General features: G+C 39.5%; 1 protein-coding gene across 1 annotated transcript in view; it reads right to left on the bottom strand.

Annotated features, from left to right (window-relative positions):
* mbd2 (methyl-CpG binding domain protein 2) overlaps positions 1-21,944 on the bottom strand; it is a 37,492-nt gene that overhangs the window by 11,925 nt on the left and 3,623 nt on the right. The window contains exons 2-6 of the mRNA XM_042509522.1: positions 19,778-19,937; positions 11,674-11,814; positions 10,646-10,736; positions 10,372-10,549; positions 1,390-1,517 (exon numbers count right to left, since the gene is read on the bottom strand). Coding sequence (XP_042365456.1) covers positions 1,400-1,517; positions 10,372-10,549; positions 10,646-10,736; positions 11,674-11,814; positions 19,778-19,937 — 688 coding nt within the window. The 3' untranslated portion in view covers positions 1,390-1,399. The remainder of the gene's footprint in view (positions 1-1,389; positions 1,518-10,371; positions 10,550-10,645; positions 10,737-11,673; positions 11,815-19,777; positions 19,938-21,944) is intronic.

Raw genomic sequence — 21,944 nt, 5'->3', positions numbered from 1 at the left:
CCTCTCTCTCTCCCCCTTTCACGCTATCAGTCTGTCCTAATGAAGGCTAAAATGCCAAAAAATAATCTTAAAAAAAATAGATAATTAAAAAATAATTAAATTAACAAACAAATCATAGTCTGTTGTTGCTTATTACTGTTAATAAATGATGCTTGTAGAACTGTTGTATAAAAGCAATATTACACTCGAGGTCGTGATGTTGTACTGTATATCATCACAGCTGTGATTCGGTCGTAGGCCGCAGGCCGAGTGCCAAAGATAATCACCACTGCAATGATATACAGTATAACATCACAGCCTCTCATTTGATGTTGCTTAATTAGTAGTGACATACTTAAGTAGCTTTTCAATAGTTAGTTAGTTTACTAGTTCAGTGGTTACCTACTTAACTAGTTTGGTTATTCAGTAGTTACATATTTTAGTAGTTTAATTGATCAATAGTTCTGTAGTTTACAGGCTTAGTAATGACATTCTTTAATAGATGAGTTTTTTTAGTGTTTCAGATATGTACTAGTTCAGTGGTTACCTACTTAACAAGTCTGGTTGTTTAGTAACATACTTCAGTAGTTTAGGTGATCAATAGTTTCATAGTTTACTAGTTTAGTCGTTACATACCTTAGTAGTTTAGTTTTTAGCTCTGTAATAGTTTAGTTGTTTAGTATTTCGATAAAATGGCAGTAACAGTGACACTGTAGTGAAATAGTTTAAGTTAATATAGTAGTTTAGTAGAGCTTGAAGTAGTTTAGAAGTTCACCTTGTACATCCACACACACACACAATACACAAATGTCCCCTGCTTCAAATATCCACACACTCAGTCTGACTAGTAAGTTTCTGTGTGTTGAGGTTGAAAAAAGTGTGTGGTTCCTTATCAGCTGTGTTATTGTGATGATGTAAATTAAAAAAATCTACTCTTGTGTTTTGTACCTTTTTTCAGCATGCAATGATGTTTGCAACTGTTTTAAAGCAACTCTTTACATCTCGCTGACTTTTCTTTCCCCTCTTTTCCCTGACAAGATACTTCATCTCTTTTTCTTATATTCTGTTTCTGACTGATGTGCACCTCATCTCATCTGCCTGAAAGCAGGTTGGGTTACCATGACAACTGGCTAATGTTAGCTATCATCTCTGCGATCCTATTTGCAGCTCGTCTGCACATTGGAGAAGGAGTCTTAAACGTGTTTGATGCTTAGTTCTCACGCTTCGACGTATTGGACAGTGTAATATTAAAAAAATGTTTGTTTTAAATGGGATGAAATGTTATTAAACTTGCTCAACAGAGAAATGCACTCATCTTGTGCAGCCTCTGTCTGAAAAAATAAACTGCAGTAGAACAGAAAGAAAGAAGGTAAAGAAAGGATTATTAATAACACACTTCATCTGCCTTACCTGTCTGTCTTCAGGCCGTCTTCCCCTCCAGCAGCTCTCGGGTGTTTTCGGCGGCCCGCGCCAAACCATCAGCCATCAGCGCCTCCTCCAGACTTCTCCTGGCCTGGTACACTTTCAGCTCCTGCTCCCTGCGCGCACACACACACACACACACACACACACACACACACACACACACACAAGAGATGATGTCTTATTATGGGTCCTTTTAAAGCACCTTATTGCTTGTTTCATATCAACATTTACAGTGATGCAGTGTAGTGAGCACTGTTCGAGACCAAAAAACAAAAAAAAAAACAGCTGTTTCCACTGAATTTTTTAGTGCTGTTTTTCCAGCAGCTTTTTAGACATCTATTGTGGGTGGTTTTTAGGGATCCATGGTTCATTTCAAGCGGCTTTTTAGGCACCAATGTTGGTGATTCTTGGGGACCTCTGGCTATTTTTTAGTGGCTTTTTAGGCACCATAGTGGGTATTTTATAGGGAACTGTTGCCAGTTTTCCTCTAGCTTTTTATGCACCAATGTAGGTGATTTTTAGGGACCTGTTGCTATTTCCTATGGCTATTTAGCCCCCATATAGGACCCGGTGCCGTTTTTCCTGTGAACAAACATGAGCGTGTTTTATGGACCTGTTGGTATAGAACAGAACTAAATTGGTATAGTTTGACTGACGTCACCATCCTGAGGCTCCTCCTCTAACTGGCCAAAAATAAATATAAATTAAAGAAGCACGTTGACCTCAGTGATTAAAAACAGTGTTTACACATGCTGAGCCATGAAGAATGCTGGCAGGTCATGTTGAACTCAGACAGCCCCCCCCTCAGATTCCACATCAGCTCTTAAAAGTCGACATGTGTTTGTGTGTCTTTGCTGTCACAGACGCAGACACAGAGATTTCCCACTGCCTTTTGTCAAAACCAACAAAAGACGTAAAGAAACACGGAGGAGAGACAGAATCAGCTCCATCGTCTCAGACTGAATCTGGATTAATAAACAGCCGGAGATACACGGCCATGGAATACAATGCTATTTGCTTCTGTTAAAGGAAAAAAAAATATTACAAAACAGAAAAATGCAAAGGATGAATAATGAAAAATGAATACAGTTAGAAAGTATAATTAAAAACTAAATTAAAGAAAAATGCAGGGATGCTATGAGATAGAACTGCATGTGACAAAAAGAAAATTTATAATACAGAAAAAAGAGATGAGAGGAGAAGGAGAGATGTGTGCGTTTGATGTAGAGGAGGACAGGAGATGAAGATGAGAAGGAGGAGGGAGAGGAGAGGAATGAGAGCGATTTAGGATGACAAGCACATTCAACTGAAGAGAGGGAGAGGAGGGAAGAGGGAGAGAATTGGAAATTAATGGAGGGGAGAGATAAGAAAAGAAGAAGGAGGAGGAGGAGGAGGAGGAGGAGAGGAGGGAGGAAAGCTGGAGGGAGAGAGGATATATAATAGGAGAGGAGATAGAGAGAGGAAGATGAGGAGGAGGAGGGGGTGAAATGTAAAAGGAGAGATAGATACAGGAAAACAAAGGAATAAGAAAGAGAGAAGAATGCATTTTTGGAAGGATGGAGCAATAAAAGAGAGATGGGAAAGATGAGGGTGAAGGAGGGATGGAAGGAAAAAATAAAGGATGGAATGAAGAAATTGAAAGAATGAATGAGGAAAAATGGAAGGAGGAATGGAAATAAGGGGAGTTAAGGAGAAAAGGAATAGGAGATAATGGGAGGGGCGGATATAGGAGATAAATTGGGAGAGAATGAAACAGCAGATAAAAAGGGAGAGTAAGAAATAGGAGATAAAATGTGAAAGGGTGATGAGAGGGATTGAAGGAACGGATGGAGGGAGTGAAAAAGGTAAAAGGTAAAAATGGAGAAGAGAAATCGTGGGAAGGATGGAGGATGGGAGAAAGAGTGATCGAGCAAAAAAGGAGAGAAGGATATATAAGGAGGGACTGGAGAGGATGTAGTGATGTATTCCAGTGATTCTGCTGTAATGGCTTCGGCCAGCTGTTCTCTGCTCCATTTTCGACTGGACAGACATACACACACAACACACACACACACACATGCACACACACTCATAAACACAGTCAGTCAGCGTGTGTCCCCACATTGCCCCCTCCTGTCAGGATGCATGAACTGTCTATATGGTTTACAGAGACTGATCTTTTTCTTCTTCTTTTTAAATGTGTTTAACCCTTGGAGCAACATTGCTTTGAACCTTCAGGAAATTGTTGCGATTTCTTCTAAAAACATGGGGGAAAAGGCAGTGAGCAACTTGAGCAAGAAATATTCCACAAATTGTAATTGACATTAGTAGATTTAGAAATTATTATTATTATTATTATTATTATTATTATTATTATTATTATTATTATTATTATGTTTCTTTATTATTATTATTTTTAAAGCTAGGGGAAAATTCTAGAGAGACAAGCTAGGGAAAAAAATGTATTTCTATTGATTTATGACTAGTTAAAGTTATGTTGCAAAATTATTATAATTTCTAAGCACTTTTCCCAGATCATTTCCTTGTTTTTTTGTTTTTTTTTTTAATCTTTATTAAATTTAGTCATTTCACTAATTTTCTTGTACTTTTTCTCTCATTTCTAGCTAATTTTTAAGTCTTTTTTTTTGGTTCTTGCCTTCTCGCCATGAATCAAGTGAAGTATAAGTATGAAGCATTTATTAATTTCTTTGAATATATACTTGTCAAAAAGGAGTGACGCTTTTTTTTTTTTTTTTTTTTGCTTTGGGTTTTTTGTTCTTCTTCTCCACTTATCCGGGGTCAGGTCGCGGGGAGGCAGCAGCCTAAGCAGGGAAGCCCAGACTTCCCTCTCCCCGGCCACTTCGTCCAGCTCTTCCCGGGGGACCCCGAGGCGTTCCCAGGCCAGCTGAGAGACATAGTCTCTCCAGCGTGTCCTGGGTCTTCCCGGGGCCTCCTACCGATGGGACGTGCCCTGAACACCTCACCAGGGAGGCGTCTGGAGGCATCCTAATTAGATGCCCGAACCACCTCATCTGGCTCTTCTCAACACAGAGGAGCAGCGGCTCTACTCCGAGCTCCTCCCGGATGACCGAGCTTCTCACCCTATCTCTAAGGGAGAGCCCAGCCACCCTACGGAGGAAGCTCATTTTGGCCGCTTGTACCCGTGATCTTGTTCTTTCGGTCACTACCCAAAGCTCGTGACCATAGTGAGGGTAGGAACGAAGATCGACCGGTAAATCGAGAGCTTTGTCTTTCGGCTCAGCTCCCTCTTCACCACGACAGACCGTGCAGAGTCCGCATTACTGCAGATGCTGCACCGATCCGCCTGTCGATCTCTCTAGCACCATCCTTCCCTCACTCGTGAACAAGACCCCGAGGTACTTAAACTCCTCCACTTGGCAGGATCTCATCCCCGATCTGGAATGGGCACTCCACCCTTTTCCGGCTGAGAACCATGGTCTCGGATTTGGAGGCGCTGATTTTCATCCCGGCCGCTTCACACTCGGCTGCGAACCGATCCAGTTAGAGCTGGAGGTCACGGCCTGATGAAGCCAACAGGACCACATCATCTGCAAAAAGCAGGGACCCAATCCTGAGGTCACCGAACCGGACCCCCTCAACACCCTGGCCTGGGTTTTTTTGTAATTTGCAAAATTATTATAATTTTTGAGCACTTTGTATTCAGGTCATTTCTTAGCTTTTTTTCTTTTTTTCTTTAAATTATTTTTTTATTTATTTTACTAATTTTCTTGTACTTTTCTCTAATTTCTAGCTAATTTTTGGGTTATTTCTTTTTTTGTTGGCCACTGCCTTCTTTCCATATTTTTTTAAAAATTAGGCCAGTTTGCTCAGCTGCAAAGGGTTAAGCATTTATTATTTTCTTTGAATATACTTGCCAAAAAAGGCTAAGATTTTTTAAAATCATTTTTCATTTCCCTTCTGTAAATCTCATGGTTGCCAATGAAAATGAAATTGACAAAAGAAAGAGTAAAACTTGACAGTCAGTCATAATTGCAATAATTACATATATTTTACATATATTTCTGTTTGAGGTTTTTGCTAATATTCAGGTAATTTTCTTGTACTTTTTTTTAAAGCTAATTTCTTGTTAATTTTAGTACATTTTTTGTGAAGTTTCTGTTTGCCTTTGTCCCATGTTTTTTAAAGACACCAAGCCAATTTGCTCAAGTTCAAAAGCAACAGTGACAAGAGTGAAATCTGCATTCAGATTTATTGGAAAGACATCAGTTACTGGGTCACAAATTGTTGATAAACAGCCATATTTGATGAGCGTGTTGCTGGCTGGTGCGTTAGTGTGAAATGTGAGGAAAAGCAGAGGAGCAGCTCTTCCTCAGGGACAGACAGTCACTGCAGGAAGTGATCAGGCTGCGTCAGCAAGAACAGTGCGTCCACTATTACACAGAGAGGGATATTATAGTGGGGTTGCAGTGCATAAAGCCCTCATTACAAAAAGCAATTTTACACAGGGCAGTTTCACACAATACAGCTGAAATGTTACTCTTTTCATAGTGCTCGTTTGCACACAAATGCTCATTCAGAGTCAGACATATCACAGCCGTTCAGTTTAGAGGGTCATTGTCTTGCTTTAAGAGCACCTCAACAATGTCCTGGAGGCAGACTGCTGTCTCTCCTGCTGCCAGTCCACACTCTAAACCTTCTCTACACAGGGTCTTGAAGCAAGGACCCTCCGGTTCCCAAACCAAGTCAGCCTTCGCTACTACTGCCCAATGCACATTTAAGATTTAAGGTTTTCGCTAGTGCTAAAAACATGTGTACTGGTCTACAGAGATGTAGAAACGTGATATGGTCATTCTTCACCATATTCTCGACAACAAGATGAGTGCATAGTACTAGGGGTCAACAAAATGCAAAACAAAAGAATTTTATATCGATAGCTATAAAATCAAACCGTGAGTGACCCTGCTGACCAATTCTGGAGTTTCCTGACTGTGTCCCGGCTACACTTTGCTGCAGACGATCAGGTCGTCACTCACCCTGTATTATTATTATTAGTAGTAGTATTAGTAGTAGTAGTATTTTGATGGTAGTAGTAGTAATAGTAGAATATAGGCACACATGCATGCTTACACACACACACACACACACACACACACACACACACACAGACACTTTATTAGACCAACTTTAACTCACTAGCTGGAAATCTAAAAATCAAGTTTGTGGAAAGTTTCAACCAATTTCTTCCGAATTTCTGAACTAAAGAGAGCCCGGATGTCCCCCATGAACCAGCACCATGCTGATGTCCCAGGGTTTAGACTTTATCCATATGACTTGTACACAATTAAGTTTAAATTTTTGAGATTATAATGTGTTTTGCCTTCCTTCTACCAGTGAAATAAATGGCTGCCGTGAAAGGGGAAATCAATCTAACTGACTGGATGGTGGAGGTAAATAAAAGTGACCTGCTGTGGCTAATGTGCTGATGTGATTGTCCTTAAAACAGCGGATGTTAGGAGTCGGTTTAAGCAGGTGAATCGGTGATTGTTTTCAGCTGATCACTGCCTCAGCAGCTCTTTCAGCAGCTACCTGGGTGTTTGGTGTTAATTTCCCAGCCTTCACCGCCCCCCCACGCGACCCTCCACCTCCTCTTTCATGCTTCATTATTCCTCCTCTCTCATCACCCTCTCATTCTCCTCTCTCCCTACGACTTACAACTCTGTCTACCCAGCATGCATCAGTCATCCGGACTCATCTTATCTGGCTAAGGCTTGAGTGGAAACGCTGGAAACGCTCGTCAGGGTTCATCAGAGCATGAGAAAAAAAAAAAAAGAAATTATATTTTAACACGTCTAACATGTTTCTATGATATTTAAAACTTAACAATGCGAATGAAGATGAGATCTTAAAGTGAAACACAAGTATTTTTGAGCACACACCCTAAAACTCCATGTAATGACACTAAGTGATAAGATTTTGGGGCATCAGAGCTGTTACATTCCAGATATTTTAGTAAAAACGACAACTAAATAGCACATTAACTATTACTGCCAACCCTGCAAGCAACTTTCCAAAAACATTCTTAGAACGGTACAGTGCAATGTTTCAGTCATGTTTTCAGCGGCAAGTTTCCTTTAGTTCCAAGAGTGATCTTAAAGTTCGGGTAACGTTCTCTATGAACATCAAAAAAAAAAAAAAAAAAGAAAAAAATATATATATATTTGTTTATTGTTGTTAACATATCACATTACAGGAACGTTTCATAAAAAAAAAGTTCTGCTGATCTGTCACTAAAACGTTTCATCTTAGTCAGCATTTAACCTTAAAGGAACATAATTTGAAACAATAAACATCCTTCTTTCTTTGTTGTAGATTGAAACGTTTTCTTTAAAACATTATTATAACTTGTAGGTCACGTTAGCCAATGTTGTGGGAAATGTTCCCTGCTGACTGGGTTTACCGCTTTTCCACCAACATAGATCCATTCCAGTTCATGCACCTACATTTGACCAGTTGAGAGCATTTTTGCCAAAAATAAATTGGTTGAGAATCCAAAAACACTGGCTCGGCTGGAACCAAGAAATAGCAGGTTTTCCTCGACCTGGAGTGAGAGCCGTGATGACATCAGTGTGCATGTCATACTCTACAGGCTGGACAGAGAGGACGGAGAAGACAACAGAGTTTAAGGAAGAGCCTGCAGTGGTCACAGCAGCTGGTTTATATCCAGCTGCTGTTGTGCACTGCAACAGCTCTCTATCTATCTCTGTCTCTCTCTACATATCTATCTATCTACTGTATCTATATACATCTACATCTATCTATAGATCGATAGATTTCCTCTTAGTATTATTTGCTCAGTCCATCTCTCTCTCTTCTTTTCTCAGGTGCAGACATGCATGCACCTAAACACATACACATGAGTGACCTCAATAACCACCCAAAGCATAATAAATAACCAGTTTGTATATCAACAACAGTAAGCATACCATCATGCCTGATCATTTTGTTTGTTTGTTTGTTGTTTTTTTGTTTGTTAGTCCTGTTTTGTCTAAAGTTCCGTCTCCATCTACCCCCATGTTTGCATTGCCTATCAGGGAAAGCAGTTTTCCCACATTTTAAAAAACCTGTATACATGGGCTAATTTATTGGGGAATGCAACAGCTTATGCTAATAATGCAACAGTAGCACAGACCCAGTGCTCACTCAGTAATGTCAATTACAAAGCAAAATCTATATAAAGTTTGCTAACATTAACTAACATTAGCCAACGTGCGCTAATGCTCATATCATCCAATTACGATTTGGGCGTGTGCTGCATAAAAAAAGATTACATTACTTCTAAATTGAGTTCACATTTTAATCAGCTATGAGCTCCAAAGCCATCTGATGCAACGAGACAGAATGAATCATGATGAATATTTCCCAATTCATAATACACACTGCAAAAGGTTGCAGAGTGAAGTGAGAATGTCAAGTAAGAAACATGCAGTTAATGCTGAATAAAAAACACAAATACAGACTCTTCTTCAGTGAAGAAAGAAAGTAAAGGCAGTATTTTCAGAAAAAGATGACTGGTGACACTGAAGATACTGCTCAAACCAGAGCTCGGCATGAATGGGAACTCTCTTGTGATTTTTAGCAGCACTGGTGGCAAAAAAAAACCAAAACTATTGAAATACAATAATAATGAACTTTTTTTTGGTTCAGAGGGTACAGGGTCAGCAGCTGCAGCCATGTTAACCAGCATGTGTGCACACACCAGAGAGTCATCATTATCATCAAATTGGTACCATTAAAAGTGCACAGAATTTGCTGTTGGTAGGAGTCTCTTTTTTTCCTCAAATTTCCACACTGATGTTTATCCACGACAGCCATCAGACATATTAACGGAAAGTTAAAGTCCCACTGACTCTAAAAGATGTGTATCACGTCTGTTTGTTTACATTTGACCTAGTTAGATTCTAAAGAAAGAGTGCAAATTTTGACTCAAATTGGGGCAATCAGACATTAAGGGCTTAAAGTACCTAAATTGGCTCGACGAGCTGTCTGTGTTTATTTGTGAGACTTCCTGTTGCTATTAGATAATCAGCATGAGTCTGTCCTTTTTTAACCTGCAGGGTTTATAGATATAGATTTCCATGACTTTGAGACAAATTAAAGACCATACATTCTCTGAAATGACCACTGATACTCCTTATCAGTTCTTTTTCATTCCTATTCAATAGCTTTTTAGAAAATATATCATTTAAAAAAATAATGAATTCAGAAGTATTTAAATATAACGTAGGGACTGTTGGTTATTTATGAGGGGGGAGAAGGAGGTGCAAAAAGGGGGAGTAATGTCCAATTACGGTGTATTTTGGTTTTGCTTCTTTAAAACATTTTGGCCTTTTTCTAATTTTAATTTTAGGTTTTCTTTTCTTGAAAATATTTTGGGCATTTTACAAAAAAACATTTTGGCAATTTTTCCTTTTTTTATTTCTAACAATTTTTTTAAGGATGCATTTTGGTGATTTTGATCTTTAAAAAAAGGTGATTTTTAAAGAAAATATTTAAGCAACATTTTTATTATTATTTTGTGGACATTTCTAAAGAAAACATTTACGCAGCAGTTTTTTTAGGTGTTTTTAAAGAAAACAGTTTAGTGATTTTTCTTTTTACAAATTTCTGGCGATTTTTTTATAGGAAACATTTTGGCTTTTCTTTTTCTTTAAAAATGTTTGGTCATTTTTAAACACAATATTTGAGCAACTATTTTATTCTTATTTTTGCTGATTTTTGAAGAAAATATTTTTATCTTTGACAAATACTATAAAAACAGAAATTATGGTCTGGTTTTTCACATTTCCAATGGTCCTCTGACACATTGGTTGTTTTAATCGGTTTGTAAAATAGTTTTCCATGACTTTTTCAGAACTTTCATGGAATATTTAATTTTCCAAAACCTTTCCAGACAAACCCTGAACCTTGCTCAGTGCCTCTGCTCATGTGCAGTGCAGTGTGTCTCACCGGATGTGTTCGTCGGTGACGGTGAAGGCCTTGCACAGCGGCTGAGACGTGTTGAGCCAGATGGCCGGATTCTTCTCTGCAGCCACAGACGTCTGTCCCGTTATTGGAGCAGACGTCATGTGCAGAGCGCTGGCGATGGCCGACAGCAGAGTGTCATCGCTGGAGTCTGGACCCACACCTGCAGAGAGAGACAGAGAGAGAGAGAGAGAGAGGTCAGAGGTCAAAGGTCAAGACCGGAGCATGGTGTGTGTTGAGCTTCATGATGGAGACTCACTCTGCAGGCCTTTAGGCAGGTCCATAGTGCGCAGGACTTCCTCTGTGACGTCTGATGACCGCAGACCTTTCAATCTCCGCTCCCAGAACAGCTGCAGACAGACGGAGAGACAAAGAAGAGCTCACAGAGATGAATATCTGAAGGATCTCTGTACTTTCAGTTTAGTCTCCTTCATTTCAGTCTCACTGTTTTCTGATTCTTACCCGAGCTGGATGCTGCTGCTGTGTTTAAGATGCTGTTCACACCAACCAAACACTCATGAGCTCTCCAATAATAACACCCACACAACTGAAACTTTCAACATCATATATAGCAAGTTCCCAGCAACTTTTATATAAAGCTCAAGAAAATATAAATAACAAATAAATGAATGAAAATAGCTTCCCTGAGGCTTATCAAAGTAAAAGTTCCTCCCATGCTGACACTTTCTTTGCTCTTTTTAATGAATGGATTTCATCAGCAATCATTAAAATAACAAGCTGATACGGATAAAGGCCAAAATGACAAATATCGGCCCCAATAATTGTCCAGGCCACTGAGTCGACCCCCACTGTATACACAATACTCCTTTTTTTGTACACCATATCAATACATAGTCCACTGTAATGAACGAAAAACATACAAGAACAAATTAGATAATTAAACATTTCTCTCACGCATGTTTTCTATTTTGCTTCTTTCTCTCCTCTCTCAATTTGTTTCACTGTTTCCCACAGCATCCAGCTCCTCTTCCTCCCACCTTATTTCTCTTCCTCTCTTCTCATTCATCACTTTCCTCCTCCTTATCCTACACTTTCATCCCTCCTCCTCTGCCTGTCATCACACCATCTTTCATTCTCACTGCAGAGCACACAACCTGTGTGTCATGCTGCTTTTATACCATGATACCTCAGCACCCTCTAGTGGCCTCTGTCACCTTGACAACCTGGTTTCCTCCAGCGTCACTTGTGTACCAGCCAGGGCTCACCCTCAGGCATTACCATGGCGACACCACAATGTGTGTGTGCGTGTGTGTGTGACCCCCTCACCTGTCTGGGCTGCTCGCTCGCTCGCTGCAGGTCTGTCTTCACCTTGTTGCCGGGATGATTTGTAACCTTGGTAACAGGCTGTTTAAAGATGGACGCCGTCTGTCTGATTGGCAGTGCTGTGTTCAGGTCTGGTTTCCCTCCCTGGATAGACAGAGTGTATTAATGGACACATGTTCTTTTTCTTTCTTCTTTCCTCTCTTTTTTCCCACCTTCCCTCCCTCTCATCATTCTTCATCTCATTCTGGTTTATCTTCCTTAATGTGAGACAGAGTTATAATTAACCTGCAACCTGTGTGTTTGTTCACGTGTGTGTGCATATGTGTGTGTCAGCTGGGCTTAAAGGGTTAACCCTTAAAAACCTGGAGTGACATCATTTTTCATGCTGCTGTAAGATGCATTTAACAAGCATTTAAAGCTTTGACCTTGAAGCAAACTGGTGAGATTTCTTTCAGAAACAGGAAAAAAGGCTGTGAGCAACTTGGTAATTGCAAGAATTTAGCAGATTTAGCAAATTATTTTTAAAAAGCTAGGGAAAATGTCTTGGGAGAAAAGCTTAAAAATTGTATTTATAATGATTAATTAAAATTATGTTGCAAAATTATTTTTAAGCATTTTTTACAGCTCATTTCCTTGTTGTTTTTTAAACTAATTTTTTTCCCTAATTTTCAGGTATTTTCTTTTACTTTTCACTTACATTTTGCAAAAAATTTGGGTCATTTCTTTTGTCTTTGGTCACCACTTTCTCCCCATGTTTTTATAAGAATCATGCTAATTTGCTCAGAGGGTTTAGAATTATTCATTTCTTTAAATATATACTTGCCAAAAAGGGGGAGACTTTTTTTAAATGAAAAATGTCTCAGGAAAAAAGGAAAAAAAACTGTAACAAAAAAAAACAAAACAAAAAAAGCCAAACAAACAAAAAAAAAAAAACTATGGGATAAGAAAAAACTATATTTATATTTTTTATAAAAATGACATAATTGTAATTACAGTATTATCATTTTTTTAAAGGACTTCTTCCAGGTAATTTCCTTATTTTTCCACTTTCTTCTCATCTTTTTTTTAATTTATGGAAAATTTTCTTTTACTTTCTAACTTTTTTTCAAATTTTTGAGTCATATCTTATTTTGATGGTCATTGCCTTCGGCCAGCGTTTCTGAACTAAATAAAGCAAATTTGCTCAGGTTGCAAAAGGGTTAATTCTAAGTTGAGGTTTCACAGACAACAACAGGAAGCATGTGTGTGTGTGTGTGTGTGTGTGTGTGTGTGTGTGTGTACTCCCAAGTAATGATGTGTGAAGAGCTGCAGCAGAGAGTTACAAACCATGACAATGCAGCGCACATGAACGCATGCACACACACACACACACACACACACACATTATTACATGCTGAAGGATGTTGATGTTCGTTGACTGTACTGAAAAAAACACACCAGTAGCACGCAGCCACCGTGCCAAACAGTGATTTCATTAATTTACCTTACAATAAAGACTTGACGCAGCTGCACACAGACCTGGGACGAGCCTTTTTCACAGGGGGGACATTTTGACATGTGACAGCAGAAAAAGCGCGGGTGTCAACTGATGGTTGAACCAACCTGTCCAAAAAACACTGAGGAACTCCACCCTCTCTCAACCCCCTACTGAGCGGCAGGACGTTGGGTTTCAATGCCCCTCCGCCTCCTTTGTCCATCCACATGTGTGCCGCGCCGTGTTTATCTGTTTGCATAAACATTTGTTGGATGAATTCAAATTGCTGCAGCAGTTAGGGGGAAAACTTTGCAGATCTATCATCAATAAGGTAGGTTAGGTAACTACCTACTGAATCAAACAACAGCAATAACAGCGGCCTCCGTTTGGCAGTAAATTGCACAGGACCTGTCAGATACGAGCGGCTCTGTTAGTCAGTATACTATAAACAGGCATAATATCAAGTTTGTCACTTATTTCTTATTACTTATGAAATACAAGTTGGCTTTAGCAGCGTAACGCTGTCGGCACTGCTTGTTGATGAAGGCTATTTTTTAATTTGCCAGAACATGTCATGACAAATGCTGGTTCAGCTCCTACAATCAAACCAGTTTCAGCTCAGACAGGACCGGCAAAACCTGACCCAACACTCGAGTGCGTCGACCTGATCGGACTGTAGAAAGGTGCGTGGCCTAAAAAGCTTGGGAATCGCTGATTGAGGATATACATGCAAAAATATCATGCAAAAACAACAACCCGAAAACAAGCCTGGTTACTGTCAGCACTTAGATGCAGATGTTAGTAAAAAAGTAGCCACTATATTTTCACAGGATTTTTAGGGTGCTGGACCTGTATACATTTCAAACTCAGAATTTTAACACTAAGAAACAAAAGGGTGGAGGATGATTCAAGTGTACTATGACATGGTTGGGAATTAGCTCCAGTTACATGTTGGTAAAATATACAAGTGGCTGCTTGATTTGCTTCATTTACCAGACAAAAAAAAACAACTGAGAGGCTGATAGATTTTTGAGTCCAGCAGCCACAGTGGCAAGTGGACTAAAGAGTTCATTTCCAAACCTGACTATAGTGATTTAGGGAACAGTCTTTGAATTTCCCCTAATTTTTCCAAGATTCTCTTGAACCGTATTCTTTAAAGACATCATCACTGAGCAGCTTAACTTAAGTGGAATGTGATAACAAGAAAGTACCAACAAACAAGTTAAAAACTGTGATATGAGTAACAGATGGGCATAAAGTCAGAAAGTCAGTGAACAACACTTGAGCGTGGAAACTTAATCTGGACCTTCGAATCAGTAGGTGCGTTTCCATTAACCTCAAATTGCACAAATTGAAATTGCGAATATAAAATACACCTCATGGAAATGCGTCAATTTTGAAAAAAACATCCATTTATCGCAAAAACGTTTTTAGCTCGCACAAGGTGGTATTTCAGGTGATTTAAAAAAAGCCATATTTGGCAAAACTGCAATGAAAACACTTTTTTGTCTTTTCTAGGTCACATGATGCTATGGCTATGTGCTTGTCAATAGGAACTGGCTCCCTCATGATGCAGCAGGAGTTACAAGAGGTGGTATTGCATCGCATAACTCTTCAAAAGTTGAGCGGATCATCCAGAAGTTTTGAATTCACAATTCCTCTGTGAAATCGTGGACTATCACCTCCCAGAAATCCCTCATATGTGGATGATCCTACTTATAATGGTCTCGCTTTTCCATTACCACTTGCATAACAAGACTACGTCGCCTTGGATTTCAAATAATGACGGCTAGTGTGGTGGCTGCAATAGTAATTAAGGTGCTGATGTTTTAAACATCCATCATCATGCTTCTTGGAATGTTATCAGAGGAGAAGTCACAGAACATCTCTCAGTGGAGACGCAGTCATCTTACAACTGTGTATTATTGACATACTGGAAATATCTCTGAGGTTTTGTGCGAATCTGTAATGGAAACTTGCCTTTTACTAACTTTTTAACCACAGAGATTATGCTGGGACACAACAGGTCAAGTATGGCTGCAGCAGCCAAAGTGTGTGCTGAACTGAGCAAAGGATGCATTTTATTGCTCATGAATTCAAACTTAAAAGATCCTGGCAACCTGTCCACAGACAAAGAGGAATCCAACTTTTAACTTGTAGGAAGAATGTTTTCTTTTTGTCAAAAGATTCAAAGTTCACTTTATTGCCCCACATTGTGGAATATTTGGACTGGGCTTCCACCCATCTGCATCCATAAAATACATTCCACATATGTACAAGATGAGGGTAAGACAGCTCTGGAAAACACGAAGCACATCCAAGAACATAATAATAAAGCATACACTGATGCTTTACCATTTGTAAACTGAGCAAATTGGTTTTCTCTCAAAAACATGAGAACAAGGCAATGAGCAGCTTAAGAAGAAATGGACCAAAAAAAAGAGAGAAATTAGAAAAAATTTACAAGAAAACTGAAAATAAGTAAAAGTTCCTCCCATTCTGACACCTTTTAGCAGACTTGTGAAGAGGGGGTGCTGCTGCAGGAAGTGAACCGCAAACGAGTGGTGATATTTCGTCGTGTTAAGTCTGGATATAAAATCACACACAAAGAAAATGCACTCACACACTCTGTGAGTTCTGTATCTGGAGAGGGGCGCAGTACTGATGAGGTCAAAAAGACGTGGTTTGATTTGAAATCTGACACCAAAAGAATCATTGCAAATTTCAAACAAGAGATGCAGAGCGCTCGAGGGGGGACAGCAGGCAAAGACCTGTCTGACCTAGACCGTCGGGGCCATCATTGGAGAGACGGCATCAGGTGTGCCGTCAGCTGGACGTGTGGACACAGACCTGGGCCCTGAGTCAGCGCCTTCATTATTATAATTTAATTCAATATTATACAACTGAAGAACGGAAGAACATGCAATAACCACTTGCTGCTTTTTTGTTTAGTCCTTCTGTTGTAAATGCTGATATGTGAATCCTACTCCAGTCCAATTTTTGTTCAGCCTTGGAACCTGTAAATTGTTGCTCTTTGTGTATTTATCTCGCACGTCCTCCACCATTGTGACAGCGATAAGTGCATGGTTTTACCCAAAGCTGAACATTTTTCAACTCTCCCTGCTCTGAATAAAAGCCAACCAGGCAACATTCAGCATAAACGCCTCGCCACACTGCTGCCGTTTGTAGTGTAGCTTAAATTCGTGACGCTCCAATTGCAAAGAATTTGAAAAATGCGCTGGCTTCAGGAAAAGCACTTCGGTTAACATGGTCCCTCCTTTAATAAAGCGTTTGCAACAGCTGTAACAGAAAACATTAACATAACTGCATAGCTTTAGATAATGAGTCCATATATAAAGAGAGGCTCATTTCTTATAAAGCATTCCAAAAAAATCTCTCCTCCTACAAAAAGTCAGTCAATCAATCTCTGGAGCTAAATATCAGCACATGTAGGAACCATTTCGCTGGTTTCCAAAGTCTAAAAAATGTGCTTACTCTCAACAGCATCACTCTGAGACGTTTTGTCCTGATATCTCTCTCTGTGACACTTGGCACACACAAGCTCTGATCCTCTTCCTGCTCCCCAGAGGATGAACCGCTCCTCTAGCAGCAGCAACAGAAGGGACTGTACATCTTTAGCTCTTCTGCTGACATGAACATACTGTGGCTGTAATGAACACTGCAGCCTTTATGGGACACCAGCAGGACTTTCCACTGGTTCTCCAGGTTACTTTAGGTCATCAGGGTCACATGAGAATCTTTAAACAGAAAGCTATACCTCCGTTTTTTAACTGTGTGTGTGTGTGTGTGTGTGTGTGTGAGTGTGTGTGTGTGCTTACAAAAAGGAACCCCGAGAAGTTTCTGTTTTTCTACGCTCTGCTGTTTGGGAGGAGTCGGTGCTGCTGTTATCTGTGGTACAAACACTGCACCACACAAACACAGAACAACACAAACATGCATACGTGCACAGAGGCATGCCAGCACGCACGCTTGACCGCACACACACACGCACACACTGAACGGCATTACAATATCCCTAACGGGGGACTGTCCTGGAACCCTATCCAGGTGTGGACGTCCGTTTGTGGTCATTTTGCAAAAACATATATATATATATAATGCTTTTGAAGCATTCTTTCATAATATTACTGAAAATGTGTTTTTTATTTATCTTTTAAAGAAATTGCCAAGAGGGGGCTTGCATCCTTGAACGACGTGTGTCTATCCGAGAGGGGACCTCCATATACCGCAGTGAAACTGTCTGTCCCTACTCTCTCAACTAATGAGTGTTTCTTTACCACAAAGACTTTCTTTGGCTGCAAAGAGACAAAAACAGTGTTTAATAAACTACATAACAATTTTCTTTTTTTTACTTCAGCTTAATTTGGCAAGGAAATCTGCATGCTTGTTTGATTTGTTGATCCCTTTGCTTCAATTCAAGCCACGTCTTCCATCTGGGCCGATTGGGAGTCATAAACAAACATATAGTGTACAGAGGCGCGCGCGCACACACACACACACACACACACACACACACACACACACACACACACAACCACTTGACTTTGAAAGGATAAATCCAGGATTTTCCCCACTCTCTCTCTCTGTGTGTGTGTGTGTGTGTGTGTGTGTGTGTGTGTGAGTGTGCGTGCGTGCGTGCGTGCGTGTGTGTGTGTGTGAGCTGACCAAAGGTTGGATGATCATTCAAATTTAATTCAAAGGACTACGGAAAAAAATGAGTCTGCTCTGCTCATAGTAATGTTTGTTAGCAGAAGTTGTTAAAGTTCAGCAGAAAATTCTAAGTGTGACGCAGGAGACTGAAAATCTGCAGACAGATGTTCACGACTAAAACACCCAGGGCTGAAGGCGAGACCACTGAAGTCACATCCAAGACGAGACCAAGACACGTCTGAGTCAAGCAGCCAGGAGACAGAGGAAAGTCAGAGTCAAAACACCCACGAGACCGAGATAAGTTGGCGTCAAACCACCAACAAGACAAGTCTGAGGCCCAAAGTCTCTGAAAGCGATAATTGACAAGCCTCATTAGACGCGCATGCTTGATGCGCACTGCTGATATCAGAATTTAAATGCAAACACCACAGAACCAGCAGAATTTTAGGAAAAAGTAATAGGGTGACATGCAAGAAACAGTATACACACAAATTTTCTCTATTTTTTGCTCGTATCCATGAATTTAATTATTTTTTGTTAGTACAGATGTTTTCTTGTTTTTGCTTTTCTCTAGGTAAGAGAAAAGTTTACGAGTGGTCAGAGCACCAAGGTAAGAGCAAAACAGCTCGATTTTTACAGGCCACAAGTTTTTGTCCAACTCAAGGAAAAATAAGTTTTATATCTGAGAAACATTTTTAAAAAATGCATGAATAGCATTGAATCAAATTTAGATAATGATTCAGAGTAATTATAATGACTGAATTATTACATTTCAGGGCTAAAGGTATACTACTATACTTGCAGAATAGGGCTGGGTAAAAAAAATCAATTCATTAGTGCATTGCAATATGTTTTTTCCAAATTCAATATCGATTCATAAAATCCGGAAAACGATTATTTGCATTGTAATGACGCCTCGCTCCTGTGGGGGCAGTGTGTGCCACCAGAGTGTGGTTGACATGTTCAGAGGCCCCACTTAACCCCCAAACAACGTCTGTTATTTATTCATTAAAATGTTGACATTGGTGCGAGGTAGCAGTGTGTTAAAGTCAGCACCAACAACATTGAAAGCCGATACACGAAGACGATAGTATTTACGTCTTGTGTGAGCCTTGTGAGTCAGTGTTAAAACACTGCAACAATACGACGACGCAACCATTTGAGTCGACACCACGCAGATGTTTTGCAACCTGTTGCTAACGCTGAGGCTGTGGATCACACACAAATGCAGGTAGATAAATCCTGCATAAATGTTTATTACTTTTGTTGAGTTCAGCTCAGGCAAAAATGTGCACTTTTCTGTACTTAAAATTTATTTTAGTTTTAATTTTTGTTTAATAAATAATAATGTAATGGTAAAATAAGTTTTGGTGTCCGTTTGTTCTAAATCAATACAGATAATGCACACTTTATTGAACACATATCAGAAGGTATTCGAATGAATTATCTGGGTATTTCTGACATCAACACACATAACTGAATCAATATCGAAGCAACTGGATCAATATCGAATCAAATCGAAATCGAATCAAATGGTGATTATGAATGTTTGGTGCGTCTGGAGTTGACTTCTCTTATTTTTTCTCTTACCAGAACATTAAAAGAAATTTGAGAGAATATTGCTGCATGAGGCCTCTAGTCTCATATCACAATATCGATATAATGTCAATATATTGCTAAACTCTATTCAAAACACCCATAAATCTGAGACAGTCAAAATGGCCAGAAAACAGTCTGAGACGAGTCTGAGTCAAAGCATCAGTCAGACAACGATGAGTGAAAACCCACAAGGACAGAAGTCAGGGTCAAAACACACACAAGACAGAGTCAATTGGACAAGTCCCTCACGGTGAATGATATGGTTTAGTGTTTGTCAACTGACCTGCTGAACTGTCGACCTGTTGCAGGAAGAGCTGCGTTAATCTGATAATCTGATAAGCGACAACACGACCGCCGCGTTACCTTAGCCAAGCTGAGCTGGTCATGTCGCAGTCTTTGTTTGCTCTTCTGCAGCTTTCCAGGCATCATCTTCCCTGTCCGGAAGTCGAAACATCCCAGATCTACTTTGTTTCCAAGGTAACGGGACAACTGAGGCTTACTCCTGAACTTCTTCCCTGAGGGACTGAAGGAGAGAAACGAGAGGAAGGAAGGAGAAGAGTCAGACAGATAAGGATAATATGGTTACAGATTTGAACCCTTAGGGGCCGCTATTAATATTACACACTCATATTGCCCTGCGCAGAAAATGAGCTTTTCAAAATCAAGCATGAAAAAATATTAGACAATAATATTATTTTCTAATTTAACAGAGTTCTTTTTTTAACCAGCATCAGTCCTTATCAAAAATATCACATATTCATTAGTTTTCAGAATTGTTAACCCTTTACATGTCAGGTTTTTGTCATGATGCCACTATGTTTTAGATGAAAAAAAAACTTTTAAAAAAATATATATATATTTAATATAAAACATGCTCAGCAGATTTTTTTTTTATTATTATTATCACAGCCTGGGATATGTCAATGATTTGCAGCAATATTGAGTTTTATACTTGAGAAGTGTCAAATACACACACTCATAGTGCTCTGCACACAAAATGCACTTTCAAAATCAGGCTATAAAAAATATTATACATTCATATTATATTCTCCTTTAATTGGGTTAAATTGTTAAATAAATATGAAATATATTGAATATTAAATATTCATTGATTTTTCAGGATTTTAACCCTTTAAATGTCAGGTTTTTGTTATGATGTTTTAAGATGAAAAAAAAGAATTATTTTCAATATACTACATGATGGGGGGGGGGGGGGGTTGATCTCGAGGACGCTCCCAGGTATAAGGGGCTTGTCTTTCCATTATGGCTCCATAACACGCCTATGTGGCCTTGGATTGGAAATAATGACGGCTAGTGTGGTGGCTGCAATAGAAATACAGCTGCTGATGTTCTGAACATCCATCACCATGCTTCTTGGAATGTTATCACAGACGAAGAGTCGCACAATATCGCTCAATGGAAACACAGTTATCTCGAAATTGTGTTTTATTCATGTTTTATTTAATTGTATTTCAAAAATTGCTGAAGTTTTGCACAAATCTTAAATGGAAACCAGCCTACTGTCAACTGATTAGCTTAGCTTAGCACAAAGATGAGATTCAAGAAGAGACAGCCAGCCTGGCGCTGTATGACCATCGCAAAATGTATCTACAAGCATCTCTAAAGCTTACTAATTAACATATTCTACTCTCTCTCGTTCGTTCCATGCAAAAACCAAAGTGCAACCACACCAGTTTTTGGCTCTGAGCAGATGTCAGGCGTCCAGGGGGACACTCCAGGAAGTTCTCGCTCTGCTTGCCAACTTTAAACTCCCATGGGCGCCAGTTCAAACTTGGCGTCCACTGCGTTGACAACGGCTGAGCTATGACATCACATCTGACACCAGCGGGAACACTTCCTCATTCATCTGCTCCGCACTAACACACCAAAACTCTCAAACTGAGCCCTAAGCCTCTGACAGCCCTGAGACAGAGCGAGGGACGGACCAAATACCCTCACAAAGACAGAAACACAAGAGCAGACACACAGTCGCTCAGCTGTGTCTGACATGTAGGTCAGCAGCCACAAAGCAAAGATCAGACGCTCTGAGTGTGTGTGTGTGTGTGTGTGTGTGTGTGTGTGTGTGTGTGTGTGTTTGTATAATCAGAATTTGGTTAATTTTGGATGTCTGATTGGTTCCATCAGAACAAGCAGCCTGAAATGTACTTTTATGGGAAAACAAATATGCAGAGTATCAAATACATTTTGAAGGCAATGAGCAACTTAATAAGAAAAAGCTCAAAAATTTGAAAACGTAATCAGTAAAAATTTACGAGAAAGTCACCTGAAAATTATTTTAAAAATCAAAAATTTTTAGAAAGAGCTTAAATTTAAAAAAATTAAATAAAATTTCATATGTATTTGTTTCTTAATATCTAATAAACTAGTAATTCTCTCGTCACCTTTAACTATTTTTGCAGGATATTCTTGCCGAGTTATGTTTTCAGGAGAAATCAAACCAGTTTTGTCAGCTCTCAGGAGTTTTAAAGCTTGCTAAAGGCGTCTGAACGCAACACAACACAACCGATGT

Source organism: Plectropomus leopardus, chromosome 20 (assembly GCF_008729295.1).
Source record: "Plectropomus leopardus isolate mb chromosome 20, YSFRI_Pleo_2.0, whole genome shotgun sequence".
NCBI lineage: Eukaryota > Metazoa > Chordata > Actinopteri > Perciformes > Serranidae > Plectropomus > Plectropomus leopardus.
Note: the sequence above shows the minus strand (reverse complement) of the source record. Positions and strands in the feature narration are given on the sequence as shown.